Source organism: Pagrus major, chromosome 1, assembly GCF_040436345.1.
Source record: "Pagrus major chromosome 1, Pma_NU_1.0".
NCBI classification, from domain to species: Eukaryota; Metazoa; Chordata; class Actinopteri; order Spariformes; family Sparidae; genus Pagrus; species Pagrus major.
In genome coordinates, this window is record NC_133215.1 from 15,612,807 (window position 1) to 15,630,250 (window position 17,444).

The 17,444-nt window shown below is 39.6% G+C and overlaps 1 protein-coding gene across 1 annotated transcript; it reads right to left on the bottom strand.

Annotated features, from left to right (window-relative positions):
- Nucleotides 1–873: 873 nt before the first annotated feature.
- mttp (microsomal triglyceride transfer protein) lies at nt 874–15,016 on the bottom strand. Its single transcript, XM_073466172.1, has 18 exons — nt 14,863–15,016; nt 12,495–12,682; nt 12,172–12,315; nt 9,831–9,938; nt 9,624–9,740; nt 9,395–9,534; nt 9,160–9,310; nt 8,385–8,542; nt 8,063–8,231; nt 7,584–7,691; nt 7,214–7,426; nt 6,910–7,121; nt 6,677–6,774; nt 6,375–6,496; nt 5,892–6,119; nt 4,983–5,107; nt 1,969–2,139; nt 874–1,863 (listed from the first exon to the last, which is right to left on the bottom strand). The coding sequence occupies exons 1-18, from the start codon at nt 14,921–14,923 to the stop codon at nt 1,716–1,718; spliced, it is 2,661 nt and encodes an 886-aa protein (XP_073322273.1). The 5' UTR covers nt 14,924–15,016; the 3' UTR covers nt 874–1,715.
- Nucleotides 15,017–17,444: the final 2,428 nt, after the last annotated feature.

Consider the following 17,444-nt stretch of genomic DNA (forward strand, 5'->3'; position numbering starts at 1 on the left):
GATAACCAGAAAATGTCAACCTTGTGGCGGCACTACAGGAAATGTCAGGGGAGTACCGAAATCATAAGGATTCATCTTCTGGGAACCATGAATGGATGGTAAGAGTGACAGACTGACATTTTCATCCATAGAGGAGTGTTATAACTGCAGCTGCATTGTTTCTCATGTTACATGTAGAGACAGAGATTTTGTTGGCCAAGCAATAATGCAGCCTATAGCAGCCATGTTGCACCATACATTATAATCAGCAGACTTTCAGGGTCCCTGAAAGCCATGTGGCACCCCAGCAAAATAAGGGCCTTGAGGTAGCTTCTTTATCTTTACCTATGTTGAGGTCTTGTCTTGTGGTCTTATGTTAATTACATCATGCATATACCCAATACATTTGTGTTTATCAAATGTCCCCAAACTAAATGACACACTGTGGACACACGACAGGACAGTATCCCAGAATGAGAGGACCAGTTAGTCACAAGCAAAATATTATGAATATGCCATGTGTTTTTGTGACGAGCGTGATGAGCATTCTTGAAAATTTGTGTTGTACTTTCATAAATTTGGAGGGCTCATATGCAGAATAAAGAATGGTCAGTATCAAACCAGCAGAGGCTGAGATCATCTCACTTTTGAATTTATCAAAGTATGTTATGATCCATCTGAAATGTAAATTTGTAGTCTTTAAGCTAAAGTAAGGTGTTGTCTTTCTCAGACATTAAGTGACATGTAAAATTAGTGGAGTGCCCCTTAAAAGGTGAAAGGAGCCCCACAGTGTAATTCTACCCCCAGCGGGTCAATCTAGGTCTGTTGTGTATATAGTAAAAATGTGTATATACAATTTTTTGTTGAATCTAAATCCATAAACCGAGTCAAAAGTGTTTCCAGTGCACATTTATTGTCAGCCAATTACAGATCTAACAATCTGCTCCCTTAACATGGAAACACAAGTTCAAAGTAGCTCAAAAATCTTCAAACTACCAAAATGTTTTCGGACAAACAGAACAATTACACCCACGTACAAAAAATATATTCAAGTATTGATGGATTCATTTTTGTTGATTCAATTTCCAACTTAAATCTTGCAAAAACAAGGTAAACACAATGAACACTCGTAGTTTCTGTAAGAAATATTAAACATCACCAAAAATAATTACTTAAAAATTGAATTAATTAATATTACTTTGCTTAATAAGTTATTTCAAGTGTGGGAACAGTGACATAAAACAATAAACTGCTGCTCCTTAGTAAACACATTTAATTAAAAAAACAGGAATGTTGACAGAGAGGAGCGTTTCTATTAAAGGGGGAAGTTAGTCCACTGTCTCCAGTGTGATATTTACATGTACATCTTTACTATAACTGTGTTGGGAAAATTGCAGTGGTATTTTTCAGTGGAGTATCACCTATCAAATAAAACATACATCCTGCGCGTGCCCATCATAAATAAATCTTCAAGGAAATCCATAAAAAGACAATTCAAGAATTCCTGATTTCAAAACAAAATGTCAAATTAAAATGACTTAAATACTCACAGGCATGTAAACACTGCATGTGTTGTTAGAAAAAAAAAAAACAGAAAAAAATATTCACCACTTTTCTCTCTACAGTCTTTCACTGACGTGAGGCTGAGGTGTGATAGCTGTCCCTGAATACAATAAACCCTCTTTGTGTGACAATAAGAATGACGACTCGTTCCTGGATGGTTTATGATGTCTCCTCTACCAGCTGGAGTCAAAAACCTTCTTGCACATGTTTGAGTTCTCCTGGTGAAGAGGGAATTCAGAGCCAGGGACGAGCTGCTTCTTGCTCTTGTGCGACAAAACGCTCTTCCCCGATGACAAGCTCTCATACTTGGTCAGGTGCTCACTGAAAGCGAAAAAATCAAGGAATTAGGTTTGGTATACGCTGATTTAACAATAAAACCCCAAATAGTGTTGAATCCTTTTCTTTCGAGGAAGACTCTCATAATACCTGAAGGGAAAGGTAGCTTTGTCCATCTGCATGCACACCAGGAAGGGATATTCGGAAAACTGGACAGTGGTGATGAAGTCCAGTGATGCCTCTGTTTCAAAGCTGACCTCCACACCCGCTCTCATGAAGTCCATGTCCACTGTAACGTTTCCAGTGACCACCAACGCTCCCCTGAAAATCATCAAAATCATTTCATTTCATATGTCCAAAATGTTATTATCTTGTTATTTTGCTTTCATTTCAGTTCATCACATGTGAAATGGAGTTATACATGTGATATTCCATGTGAATTTTGTTGTTTTTACATGTGATGTCTTATAGTTTACATTTTAGATATTACATTTCATTATTTAATCATAAAAAATACCATTATTTTTACATGGTAAATGGCCCCAAAACATTTTGAGTTTAATTTCATGTCAATATAACACCTGTGAAATGGAGTTACTAATACAATATTACTTGTTAAACTTGTTGATTATACATATAATGTCTTACATTTCACATGTGAAAATCACGTGTAAGTCATGTGAACTTATTACATACGAAATGTCCCAAAGACACATGACTATTCGTGAATTTTTCACTTTTAAGATGTGTTCCACATATTATAAACATGGGTTTGTAAATTCACATTTGTGGGGTGAATGGGTAAAAAAAAAAGGAAAATTGTTATTATTGTAGGAATCCATACTTTTCTATATTGTGATATCTAACAGGTCAGTATCGAACACCAAACCCACTTACCAAAAGATGAAATAAATCATGTTAAACATACAATTATAACGGACAGTTTCCAGCCAGTAAGGAAACGATTATGCTCTTTAGCCTTGTCATAACCACTATGTGAATTGACCTTTTTTTATGTGTATTTGTATCATGCAGTTTGTATCAGGGGCTCAAACGCACAGTATAGCTCACACACCAATAAGTTCAGTTTAACTACCATGTAACAACTTCCCCTTATGTTTCAAATCGTAGTGTGTGTGCCAACTAGTTGAACATCCAACCTCTGTAACTTTGCCCGCGGAGACATGCCTTGGCAAAGATGCCAGTGTGGTTTGTTCTGCTTCTATAGATAGCCTGCCAGTCTATTATCAGAGTGGACGATGTGGACAACTATGCTGATCCATTCACCTGCCTCTGCCATTCCCCTCCACACATGGGTCAAATCATCCTGAAGACCGAATTCAAGATGTGACCCTTAACAGTCACGAAAAAAAGGAAGGAAGAAAATCCCAAAACAGATATAAAAAACATATTTTTGTTCCCCATGATGCTGTTTCAAAAGAGGTAGTAGGTCTCTCTCCGCCCTTGTTCTTTTCCATATTTTGTAAGTCATAGTGGAAATGTACATATAGAGCTGTAGATTAAATGTGTCACTAAGTGTTTTAACGACGCTAGGGCAGGCTAGAGTCTCAGAACAAAACCAGAGTTCTGGTCTTACTTTAAACAAAGTTGTTTTGCTTACCACCAACGTTTCCTGCCACTGAGATCAGGATTTCTGGGTCAAATAGGGATTCTTACAGCTGTTTTTTGTCTTTGGACACTAGCCAGGCTGCTAGCAGTAGTCATGTTGCTAACAGCAATATCACAGGGAAATGCTAGGAGGGGGGAAGTTGAAAAGTTATCTATTTCCGCTTTAAGTAAAAATATATTCTGCAAAATAGTAAGACTTCTCAAATTAGAAAAGCAAGCGAACAGGATGAAGAATCCTGCTTAATTCAGTGTGAACTTTTGTGTCTTGACTTTACTGTCATGGACACAATGAGGTTGGTACTACTTGTCTACAGAAATAGACAACTTTTCAACTTCCCCCCTCCTAGCGTTTCCCTGCGTAAGCAACATGGCTACTGCTGGCAGCCTAGCAGCTGATAAAAGCAAAAAACAACCGTAAGAATCACCTTGAAACCCCAATCTCATCGCTATGAAAAGGCGTTAACACTGGTTGTATTAATAAATTGGCAAGTTTTGTTACTTACTGATCTAGTAGAAAGAGTGCCGGTTTTGAACCATTGCAAGTCCCAGTGGTGAGGGGAAACACATATCAAGAGGGGAACAGACTTTGACACAACACCGGTGCTGTCCATTTGAGTGAATGCCCGTCCGTTAACTCTTGTTCTAACTCGGTTTCTCTCTCCATGATTTCCTTCTTTGCCATCAGTGGGTTTTTTTTCTTTTTCAATGTAGAGTTTCACTGTTACCTGGGGATAGCGACCAGGGAAAACAATGCTTCTTCCTGTTTTGGTTGTGTAATGGCAGACACACTTATTTTGTGCTGTAACGCGACCTTCAGGCCGAATAGCATAGTGAAATTATTTCAGAATGATAAGTTAAAGCAGATAAGTTGTCTATTTCCACTTTAAAAAGTACTGAGGTTCATATGCAGCCCTGTTTTGCACAGGATAATCCCACTGTACCTGAATGTTACAAATCTGTGGCATTGGACTTTAAATCCTGTTTCATCACCAGATGCCGCAAGCTAACTAATACGAGCATGATGATGTTCTCCATTTTCAGCAGCTACTGTTGCGCGTCGACTGTAATGTTTTAAAATAGCGAACCAGACAGACCTGACATCATGGCCACACAAACCTGAAAATGAGACATGCGTGAGGCACAATGCTGGAGCGTGTCCAGCGCAGCGGTGGAACAAATGAATCAGACAACACTTATAGACCATCTAAAGTTCACATGAATCTAACATCAACAGAAATCTATTTGCAGTGCGTTGACACTGCTCGGACGTCTGGAACGACTTTCCTTTATGTCACAAAGGTTGTTTTCTAAGAATTATCTGCCTTTCGCAACAGCCTTTGCCCTGCGAGTGTATTACATCATACAGTACATACAGTACTTCACAAACAGTGAGATAATGTATCACTCCTTGGTTGTACGTGAGGCTGTGACCTATATACATGACACTTATGTAAAAGCTCTGCTGATGCCCCAAATTAGCTACAGGACAAAAACACCTGCAGCAGCTGTTTTAGTGTATTGTCTCTGGGCTGTACCTGTTGTCGACGCTGGTCTTGGACTCCCTGTACCACAGACTGATCTCCATGCCTCCAGAGATGTCGATGGCTAACCCTCCCTGGAACTCTGCATTGGCTTTCAGACCAGACTGCAGTGTGATCACCTGGAGGACCGGAGAGGAGCAGGAAAGAAGAAGAAAAAAAAAACACATGTAAAGACTTGGTTGTGTCTCATGATTAACACTTCCTTTGTCATGAAGCATACGTTTCATAAACTGTCAAAGCACTTTCAAAGTAGCAACTGTATAAGGCCTAATAAATGCTAAATCCTCGTGTCAGCTGTTCACATTTAGACCGTTTTCACACTCACTAGGCTTAACGACTGACGTTATAAACTTGAGTCACTCGCTATCTGTGGCTGTGTTCACAGACTGTATGCATCTGACCAAGTAAACAAGTCCTTTTGTGGCAATATAAAGTAGCGGCACATCACACTTCTTCTGGTTTGCAGCTGTAGTTTAAGTACAGTAAGTCTTTTCAAGCTGTTTTCACAAATGATCAATGATTTAATCATTCTTGTACACATGCAACTGTTGTCAGCCTGTAATTTAAGAATAATACATTAAAATAACAGCTTCAAAATCATTTTGATGGTACAGTGACTTGTAATAGTATGAATGGTGTCTCTTTCTCAGCCACTCTGCCCCCATCACTTGTTTCAACACATAACATTGTTATGATGTAATGAGTTTTGTTTGTAGTCAGCACCTACATTACGTCTGACAAATTGTTACAGACCTGGGATTTGTATTTACAACAGTGGTGTTGCACTCAGAAGCTGTGGGGGGGGGGGTGCCAAATCGCACAGAAAGCCAATTTCTACATAATGTTGCTTTAAGGTGTGGTGTCAATGTGGCACTGACGTTGAAAACAGTAGTAATTTATTACCTCAGAATGGTCAGTCAGCAGGATCAGTCCCTTCACCACATTCATGGGCTCCCCGGTCATGGAGAACATTTTGGACATGAGGTCGCTGTAACCCTTGAAGAAGGTGACGGGCCGCAGCTGGACGTCAAAGAGCAAAGCTGACATCCCAGCAAACGACTCCAGGTCTCCCTCTCCCTCATCTGGTGTGGCAGCAATCAGTGACTCCAGACCCTGGGCTTCAATCGCAACCTGGAAGATAAGAAGGAGTTAGAAATAAATTGCAGTTTTATGATTATTTGTTCTTACATTTCAAACAACAACATAATTCATAATGAAAGGGGAGGCAAGTGTATTTGTATAGCACATTTCAGACAAAGGGTGATCCAAAGTACTTTATGTTAAGTTAAACATATAAAAACGTCTAAATTCCTCTTCCTGCAACAGTCTTGCAAAGATTGTTTTATATATATTACAATAATTCACTTCATCGTGTGGTTTCCTTACCTGTAGTCCATGTAGCATCGCTCCTTTACTAGCACCGTAAATGTTCATGTTGCTTCTCCTCAAGATCCCAGAGCCTGAATACAGGATGTCCAAACTGTATGTGGAGGTCACATCGGCAGATTCTGCAGGAATGAGGATTTTAAAGTACTCAGTCAACACATAACATTAACATGCACGTGACTAAAATGTGCAGTGTCTTTGTTGATGTTTTAGTGGGTTGATGTAATTTTTTTTCTCAGTAACATCTCAGATTCAACAAGCTATTGTGCAAATTACTTCAGGCATGAGGCTTGTTTACTCACGTGCCATGAATCCTGAGTACGCAGACGATGACCCAACTTTTGAGAAACGGTCATAGTTGTGGGAATTCATGTCCTTCATAGCTTGTTGTATAACTTTGCTGAAAAATGAAAAACAAATATTTTTCAATAAATGGCTGCATATGAATATTAATGTTACACAAAATACTCCTTGTTGTGAGTGTTTGACTAAGAAGTTTAGAAGGAAAAGTCATTTCTGTTGGTCCATGACAAACCTGGCAGGCAGCTGGAAGCGGACGATGTCCTGGATCTTGGACAGCATGTACTTGTTCATCTCATGAGGCAGGTTTCCAATAGACAGCAGCAGATTTTTGACCTCTATGTATGAAGGGTTGCTACTGAGGATGACGTCAGCGGCGGCAGCTCTCACGTTTTTCTCATAGATCCGTCGATTCTGGTGGTAAACCCTGTTCACTGTCTGCTTAACCTACAAATGACATAAATATTTGGTTTCAGATTCTTTTAATCAGCTCCACAGAGCATCAGTTCAAATGAAGTGTTATGTACATTACGGCTTACCTCATCGGTCATGAGCTTGACGTCGTATCTCTGCAGAGCTGTGAGGGCGATGGTGCTGTAAGCTCCCACCTCTGACTCTGCGTATTTGGTGAAGATGGGAATGGCCTCGGCAAGCATCGAGTTCTTCAGAGCCAGAAGGTACATCTGGACCTCGGACTCCACCTGTGTGCTGTCAGGGCCGGCTAAAATCAGCTTCTTAGCCTGCACCACCGCCTGGGAGGTAAATATACAGCAGAAGGTCATCAGTCAGCTCAAATTCAGCTCAATTTCCAGAGTATTGTATGTTTTCTGACATTTTGACATGTTTCGCATTAAAACAGCCACTACATGTTTGTGTAACTTTACATTAATTGTATTCTTTGATACTTACCGGTAAGTCACAACCTCCTTTCTGACACAGTTTATGGACCAGGGCTCCCATTATGATCACCACAGACTCTTTAATGTCAGTGCTGCCGAACTTTCCCTTTGAAATATCCTGAAAAGGAAACACTTCTCATTATAATCCACACAAAACATTCAACAATTAGGCATATTATTTAAAATAGAAAATATTCTGTGGGCAGAAAGCAATATTTTACATATAAAGTAATTTATGAAGAGACCACTGATATGAATTGTGTTAGTTCAGCCCAAACAAAGTCAAACAAAGTTCAAGAAAAAGGCAGCATTTACTTCACATCTTGGTTATTTTGGGGAATTAAATTTTATACTAATGAACTGAAATTACAGTCGGTGCAGGTGAAGCACCTTTTCCTCACATAAATTACTGATACGTACTAGCTGATGGCAGGTCTTACTCTTTCCTTTATTAAGGAAGAAAAGTTGCCGGTTCTGTTATAATCTTACCAGCAGAGCCTGGAGCATCCTCTCATTGGGATGTGAAGCGAAGCCACATGCATAGAGAAACCTCTCCTGCAGAACCAAACCTTTGGCATCTGTGAAGTTAAGGAATTCAAGCATGGCGTCCAGAGATGCTTCGGTCTGGGAGGAGGTCACAGCATCCACCACCTGAGGTCTGAACCCAGCAGAAAGAAAATAATACAACGGTGGTGAGGGATTTGATCCTGATAGTCACAACCTTAAAAGTTAAGAGTAATTCAAAGAACCAGCAGAGTGATGGAGCCAGTAGGTAAATTAAGATGTAGGGAAGAAGGAGGAGCCTGTTTACAGAGATGTCTTGCTGGCACTCTTCAGCACTTTGAGGATCTCGTCCTTGGACGCCTTCCTAATGCTCTGGATGAGGGCCAGGAAGCTGCGAGGAGCCGTGGCTTTGGACAGGCTCGCTGGCTCCAGCTGCTTCTGTTGAGCCTGCCAATGTTCGAAAAGCTACGAGGGAAACACAGGGGAGAGGGGATTAGGAGACAGATCGTCTTCAGTTAGTAATTACTGTACAAAAATATACCGTATCTGTTTACTAATACAGTGTTATTTGGATCAGTTTTGTAATAATGACTCAACCCAGACCTTCTTACTCAGAAATGTGAGCTGTACTGATTCAATAAGTGTAGGGATCTTTATGAACCTGTATGAGAAATGTTGGATTGCACGTGTTTTCCTAACCTGCTTCATAGAAATAAGAACTTGTACAAGTTCATGGATACAAGTTAGCACTTTCTAAATATATCAAGCAGATTTTCACCCATCTACTGTAAGTTTGTTGGCTGGTTGATTGGTGTGTTTGTCAGCAGGATTACACAAAAACTACTGAATAGATTTCCATGAAACTTGGATGGAGGATGGGTCTCAGCCCAGAATAGACACCATTAACATCCATCTGATAGTTGAGACAAGACATTTCACTTAAAACAACAAAATTCAACCTCATGGTGCCAGAAGAAAAGCCAGGGGATCACCAAAGTCATCAGGATTTATCCTCTGGAGACCATGAATGTATGTACATAATGTCAAGGCAAAAAATGTAATAAAAGTGAACAGGTACTCACTGATGGACATCCCTTGCACTTGGATTTGACCTTCTCCGCCACAATACCAACGGCAGCAAATTTGGCATCGATTGACTTGACAACCCCAGTCACATCTTTCCCAGCAGCCTCCAGTGGTCCAGCCTCTGTCCCGGCCAATGTGAGGGTTTGCCTGAGAAGAACATTTTGAATTTAGAGTGCGCCTGTAAAAGAAATGGCAGCATGCATTCATTCTTTGCTAAGGCATTTACTGTACCTGGACACGACTTTAGCTGCAGCGGATCTGCGGGAGTTGACGGCCAGTGAGTGTGTCTCTTCAGCCACGGCCGAGCGGATGAAACCATCTTCAAGCGTGAACACTGTAACAGAACTGGACTTCTTGCTCACGCCCAAGACCTGAAAGAGGACACATCGAAGCATGATTCATCAGTGATTTAGTAACGTTCATATTTCAGCACGGTGGGCTGGTCTGGATGTCGACATACCTGACTGTGCGTGGTGAATCCGCTCTCTGCAGTCTTACACGTCTCCAGGATCTTGGTTCTCGTCACTTGACCTTGGGCTGCTTTGTACTCAACTGTGCACCTTCCAGACACGTCATTCTGTTCCCACACATCAAGTTTGTCACATTAGCAGCATATAACAAAATACTACATGAATAAATGTAATGGGAGTTTTTTCACGCCATTTACCTCTACAACCTTCCCAGTCTTGAGCTGTACTTGCAGTAAGCTGGCCAGCCCTCTTTTAATGTTCTTGATGGTTGCAGGTTCGGCCCAGTAGGAGTAAAATGCTTTTGCCTACAGCAGATACGGAAAAAGAAAGCAACTTGTTAAACAATGCTTGTGAACAATGGATACCAAGGCGGATAAAGCAGCTGATGAGCCAAACGACCCACATGATTGTACTGTATGCAGCTCAAAGAGTTTCAGGGTGTCAGTTTTCCATGTGTGCATGGTGATGACATCAGAGACTATTTACATTACACGCAGAAATAAAATATATTCTTTGAAGTGCACATCAAGAACAGAGCCAGAATGCTTTGGTGTTAGCACTTTAAATGTTTAAAAAGAACACCTCAACCTGGCATGCAGTTTATTTCCTCTAATTATATCCTGAATACACGTCAGTGCACAGCAATGGCCACCATGAAAGATGAGTCAGTCTTATGTTTACTGCTGTCATATTAAAACAATCAGTCAAATAAGCTTAGCTCATCTTGGGAAATATCATATCACACCACAGAGTTTTCCAACGAGGCTCAATGGAGGACTGTGCATCCTGCTCATGAGTGGAGAAAGCAGCCGATTACATCATCCGACACTGTCTCCTATACAGTATGTTATTTATTTGTGGCGCTCAGTCACAACATCAGCCAGGACCACCATAAATAGACTGTCCACTCCTCCTATGTGTAGTTTTTCCTGCCGCAGCCAGCCATCGGTATAAATAAGCTATCCGGTTTCACACTGTCTTTCAACATTTACTCCACACTGAACCACTGTTCATCCAGAAATCAGCTTTTTCTTCACTTCAGATACCCTAACCCTACTTTTCTGACATGTTACATTAAGAATGGTTTTGAAGCATCTTAACATAATAGTCCTGGCATTATGTGAAACCTGTGTGAACAGCAAACATGTCGTCATACCCTGGGCGCCGATCGTTCGTTAGCTCTCCTCTGTTTTACTATCTCCTTATATCTGTACTTCTGTAAAATCTGATGCCTCTTCATTCTGATCTTTTCTTTTTTGCTGCTAATTATCTTGTGTGGCCCGTTCTCTCCCAGGTCACCACGGTGGTGAGGAGGTCGTGTGGCTCGGACACACTTTCACTTTTTTATGTAATATTAACACGATTATAAATGTTCAAATCCAGGAAAAGATGATTAATAGCTTGTTAATGAGTTGATTTTGAGGGCTCCAGATTCTCTGCAGCCCCTTTCAAATGTTAAATGGTCATAAGGTCCAAGTAGTCAAAGGAGTTTTAGTCAAATGTATGTCTTATTAATGATCTATGTAGCATTAGTAAATGATTCAGGAACCAATTAATGAAACCTGAAGTCACAGCTTATAAACCCTTTAGAAAGTGATACCCAGGCCTTTACTCTATGTGGACCAACAGGACATCAAAAACGTGCAATATTGTGGGAAGAGATAGTTGACGCTTGCTCATAGTCTCACTGGAGTCATATGAGTCTTTCAATGAGATATCTAAGAATCTACACACATTGTTAGATAGCATACAGTGATAATGATGTGGTAATGATGCAATGACTCATCTCACTATGAAGATAGTATGAACCTTATCCACCATTAATAATTGACCTTCTGAACGTGCTGACCTTTGCACACACACCTACACACACACATCTGGCTGGCTGGTAATTCCCCTGCCAGCATCATCACTCCAGCACAATGGAGGTAAGCTCACCAAGTCCAACAACAGTGGAAGAGCTGGAAGCAAACTACTGACTTCATATCATTACTTATAAGAATCTCTCGCATGTTTACGATTAAGGAATTGCCACTGTTATTCATGACATGTAGTGAATATAAAATATGTTCATTTTTACCACAAATAATAATGATAAAAGGTGTTTTTATTTAGACAGTATGTCAAATAAGGTCTAAATTCCTGAGACTGTGAGGTTGTGCAGAGAAAACAGTCTTAAGTAACTGATAAGTTTCGCTGCAACAAAGCCAATTCTTTTAGAAATTAATCGATTAATCATTAATCTATAAATTGTATTTAAAGACTTTTCATTTACTATTATCAATGACAAAGAAAAGCAGGAAATTCCTCACATTTAAGAGGCTGGCACCAGAAAATATTTGACATTTTCGCATGAAAAATGACTGAAACAATTAATCCATGAGCAAAACAGCTAATCGAATAACCCCTGCAGCGCTACTGATGAGGACATTTTTCTTTAGATTGCATATTGATTAATACCAAGGATCTAAGTACAGAAGAGTCCATGATAAGTACCTAAAGTAGCGGTTAAGCTGAGTTAAGTACTAATACTCTTACCTTTCCATTTTTCAGGTGCACCATGAAAGGTTTCGTCAGAGCTGCCAGTCTGGCCTTGCCCAACACACTTTCAACTGTGGATCCATGGAGGATGTTCTTCTTCTCTGATCGATGGGACGCAGGGTCGATCCTCACGTTTGAGATCTGTTAACAAGAGATTAATTCATGTGAGCAAAAACACACTAACATCTACTCTTAAGAAGAGGAGGCATGCAGGCTTTACTACCAATCTGAGCAAAAGTGTGTGTAGTCAGATATATCATATGGATTAATCTTACTATCTTTTTGTAAATGTACTTTATACTATGACTGGACTGACGTACCGCCAGTTGAATCAGTTGGTCATCCTTGCTGCTGGGGTCTCTCCAGACGAGGTTGACGTCCACATCGCTGGAGATCTTGTAGCCGGCGCTGCCCTCTTTTGACCCCCGGGCCTTGTCCACCAGCACCTCGGTGGTGTAGCTGAATTTGTACAGCTGGTTGTTGTTCAGCCGGGGTCCAGCAGCACCACCTGAAGAAACACAGGAAACACAGCTGGTGAGCAAACGAGTGAAGAAGGGTGCTTTACATTACTGCCAAGGATTTTCATTCAGAGTCATAGACTAAAAAAAATATTTATTTTCTTGTAAATATCTAGTTAAAACCTGCAGCTTGACACAGTAATGCATCCCAGTGAACTTTCTGTCATCTTCATTCACATTCTCACGTGGTGTTGTGTTCAAGCTCTAAAAGTACCAAGTTAGGACTAGGCTATTCATCTAAATTATATTGTTATTGTGATATAGTGTCTTAGATTTTGGAAGTTGTTGTATATCGATATGTCATTAGTGTTGTCTTTTCCTGGTTGCATTACAGTCAAGTAATGTAACATTCTGAACTTACCAGACTGTACTTTTTGTTCTAATACTTTTTTTTTTTTAGACCAACTTAGTCATTAAATCCACATTACTGATCAGAAATCTCAAAGTAAAGTCCCAATAGTGATCACTACATTATTGCTGCAATGTCGATATTGAGGTATTTGGTCAAAAATATCATGATATCTAATTTTGTCACCCAGTCCTAACATTTATGAAGTGGTTTTGAGGAGATTTAAAAATAATGAGATGTATATTGTGTCTTGCGAAATAGCCTAAAAATATCAGGATATTGTTTTAAGGCCATACTGTGTGTCTTTTGAGACAAACAACAAGCAAACATGTATTGTGGAAAAAGTTGATGTCAGAGCTTCTTGCTAGCACACAGACAGACTACATAGGAACTCTCTCAAGGCAAACCACACTTTTAAAGGTTTTGCTATCAGTGATAATGTAACTTTTTAATAATAAAACATACTGAACATGGTGAATAAACCCTGAGGCATTAAACCTTTTTTGACAAAATACTTCAAACATCAAACACGCTGTGATTTATGACAAGAAGGTCTTGGATTCATTATAATAAGTGTTATAAATATAATGTGTTTGTAACAAATGGACAAAGACACTTGAGTCTGAGGCATCCTTTATACATGTTGTCCTCATTTATACTGTTTTTCATATTGTTGTGTCTGATCTTATTCCTTTTAATTGTTTTCATTTCTTCCATGTTCATGTCCTTTATTCTCATTTTTCTGCCTTGTCTGGTTTTATTTTCTTTTTCAGTGCACTTAGTAAAATAAAAGTCATAAAAGTGTCATTAAAAAACAACTTCCACTGAACAAAACTCCTTCTCCTCTTTCATTTTTTGTTTCCTTTACAAAGATAGTGTCAGATAGCGTTAAGGTGATTCATCCAGCAGCCATTGAACGAGGCGTGTTCAATATGAGAGAAGATAAAAATCCCTCCTCTGCTCTATTAATGAGAAGCTTTTCCGTTAGACAGGATGACATTAGGGCCACGAGGGAAGACAGCCTGACGTGTCAGTATTTGATTTCATCAGAGGTCGGTCACAGAGGAACGAAGAGCTGAATTCAACAAATACACATTCTGGGTCAACAACTGACTGACTGGCCGAGATTCTGAGGAAACATCAGGAGCAAAACACCAACAGAAATGATAAATGTTGGGTTTTGTCTTTTTTGACTTTACTCTTATCAATCAGTGATGTCGTCAGGCAGCGTTATCTGAAGCTACTCCACTGACAGCGAATAGGAGAGTGACACTGTGGCCATTGATTCCTGACAGGATTCATTCATTTGAGGACTTTTAAAGTCTCTGTTACACAATTAAATTTAGACCACAGAACCCAAATATGACAGGATTGTGTCTTAAGGAATCATCTCTCAGTAAATAGATTAATAAAAGATTGATAAAGTAAATCAATGACTCAAAATGGCCAACCTTATTTCTTGCCTTGTTGTCCCAATTTCCCAAAAATGTGATAAAATGTAAAATATTCTGTTCAACCTTTTGCTTGGGACGCCCTACAACCCACTCAAGGACCCTTGTTGGTCCCTGGACCCCAGACTGAAAACCACAGTGTTTGATCATCAACAATTCCCCAACTTTTCCCCCGATGAGAAGCTTCCACAGCACAGCAAAGCTTCATTTTGAGCAACAAATAAAGCCTCATCAACACATTTCCTCTCCTCCCAAATAAATCCATTCAAATTATAAGATATATCTGCCCGTAGAGCCCCAATCACCCCACTACCACAAACTATACCTGCACATGAGAAATAATAAAAGTTACAACAACTCATCAACTCACCTTTGGCAGAAGCTGAGACACAGGAGGCTGTGCAAAGCAAGAACACAACCAGGGTTAACATTGTGTGTCCTCTCTCTGCAGCCAGAAGAGTCAAAAACTGACACAGAAAAAAAGGAGTCAGCGGCTGAAGAGGCACCAAAGGGCCAAAAAGAAAGGCAAAGAGAGTCCAGGCTTCTCCTATTATGTTTTATCGGAGGGGAGGGCAGACTCCAAACTCCACGCTCAAGTACTAAGTACAAGATAACCAAACAATCATTAACCTGAGCAGCACAGATTTGACAGGAACTTCTGCTGCTGATGGACGCACTCAGGTTTAAATACAGCGGGGCAGGAGGTGAGTCTGCGCGTGGCCATGTGACCGACTGATCAGTGAGATGGGATTATCTGATTGATTCAGTTGATCAAGGGAGAAGAGAGACTCACTGTCGCTGCATGCCCTGACTTGTCAACAAACAATAAAGTTATTTTTGACAGAGCATAATCATAAAGATTATTCTAAATGTATATTGTTATAAAGGTATATTTTTATAAATGTATATTTACCGAGACGTGGCAGAGAGACGTCCTCATGTTCAACACCTTTCACCTCGTTTCTTCCTGGGATGAACAGGCTGAGCTTTGTCGGTGTGTCTTGGTTGGAGGAAAAGGGCAGTCCCTGAGAGAAACCAGCCCAGGAGCTCAGATTACAGCATCTCAGGAGACACAAGAAGTCTCAGTCTGTGTGTGTAGTACTGAATATGTGATATGTTTACACAAGAGGAACCAGTTCAGATAGAGTAAAGCAAATCATAATTGGATGCCAGCTTTCTGACAAACTCCACTACTGAGTTCTCCAATTATTGCAGTTCAAACACCATTAAAGGATAAATTCACCCAAAAATGAAAATTCAGTCTTCTCACCCCCATGCAGGTGAAGTTTCTTAGTCCACAAAAGAATTCTGGAGCTTCACAGCTAAACAGCGTTCTCCTCAACAACTGAATCAGATAGGGACTTGTTTTAAAGCAACTGCAAAAACATAAAATTAGGCAAAATCTAGGTCCGAGAGTGTAAATAACATCTTTATAAATCAATCTGGGATCTCTGGGCTTCCTGAGACTAAGATTGGGACTCCAGGCGACTTGTATGGAGCCATTTAATGTTTTCTTTTAGTTGTTTTTTTTCATTTTGAAACAAATCCCCATCTACTTCAGTTCGTTAGAGAATGCTGCATTTTGTGGACTACGAAACTTCCCCTGACAGTGAATGAATGTGAGTGAGTGAATTTATCCTTTAACCTATGAATTACTGTGTTACAGCTTATCACAAAAGTTGCTACCTCAGTCTGTAAAATTTAAATATTAGAAAAGATAAAGGTGTTCTTATAATCTACATACAGCGGTTGTGAGTGTGTGGATGTGTCGGGGGTGGGGGCAGACCTTCAAGGGTAATCTTAATAAATCTGCAGCAAGAGGCTGCTTAACATTCACAATCTTGTCTTCATTTAGATTAAATCGAAACTCTATTATTACATTGTTGTGGATTTTGATTAAATAAACCCACCTTCACTTTTTTTTAAGGTCAGACTTTTTGTTCTCAAGCTGCTTTATTATTATTATTATTATTATTATTATTATTATTATTATTATTATTATCATCATCATCATTATTATTATACAGTAAGATCCTCAAATGAATGTAAACAAATCACTTTTGTAATGACATAAACAGTCAACTTGTTCAACAAAAAACAAAGGTGCCACTCTGTAAAGTTAAGTAATCAGAATCAAAATCAGCTTTATTGGCACACACAAGGTCGACTGACTGTGTTGACAGCCTCTCTACATACATGTTCACACATCAGACGTTGAGAAGAAATGTTCCTACAACAATATTTAGTTTGTTACATGTGTTTTACAAAAAAATGATGCAGGACAGGACAGCAAACAGGCAATAATATTAATTTTAATTCAATAATTGTATTATATTACATAAAATGTTGTAACAGAATAAAATAAAATACTCTGTTCTGCATTCAACCGTATGTTTGATAAAAATGGAAGTATTCAAGTAAAGTACAACTAATGTTTTGGTTGTTATCCCATCTTCTGAAAGGCTCATTGCATGGGTGAAATATAATCTTGATTTAAAAAATTATGGAATGCAAGTCTTCTTCAAAAACAGTCCAAGGTACACTGTAGAAACTGCAAAATTAAGATGCCTTTATTTTACATGGCAAAAATGATAATGTCTCTATTCTATGTCACTACTTGAGTAAATTTACTAGCCATCACTGAACACAAAATATTCAGATTGAGGCACAGACACATTGAAACAGTGTAAGTGTTTGTCTGCTGGTGCTAACTGGTCTCATCCTCTCAGCTGGTCACTAGTTTGGAGTTTCTGTTGGAGAATCTGAATCCCGAGCGGTACTGAAAGCAGACATAAGATCACTGAAGTCTTCGCAGGTGCTTTGTGTCTTCAGGTTGAGGTTATGAAATCCTCCTCCAGCACACAGACATCATCTCAGCTCTCCTTATCTGATGATTCCTTCACTGTCCCGAAGATAGACGTCTCCAATAGTTAGAAAGCTCTCATATGTGCA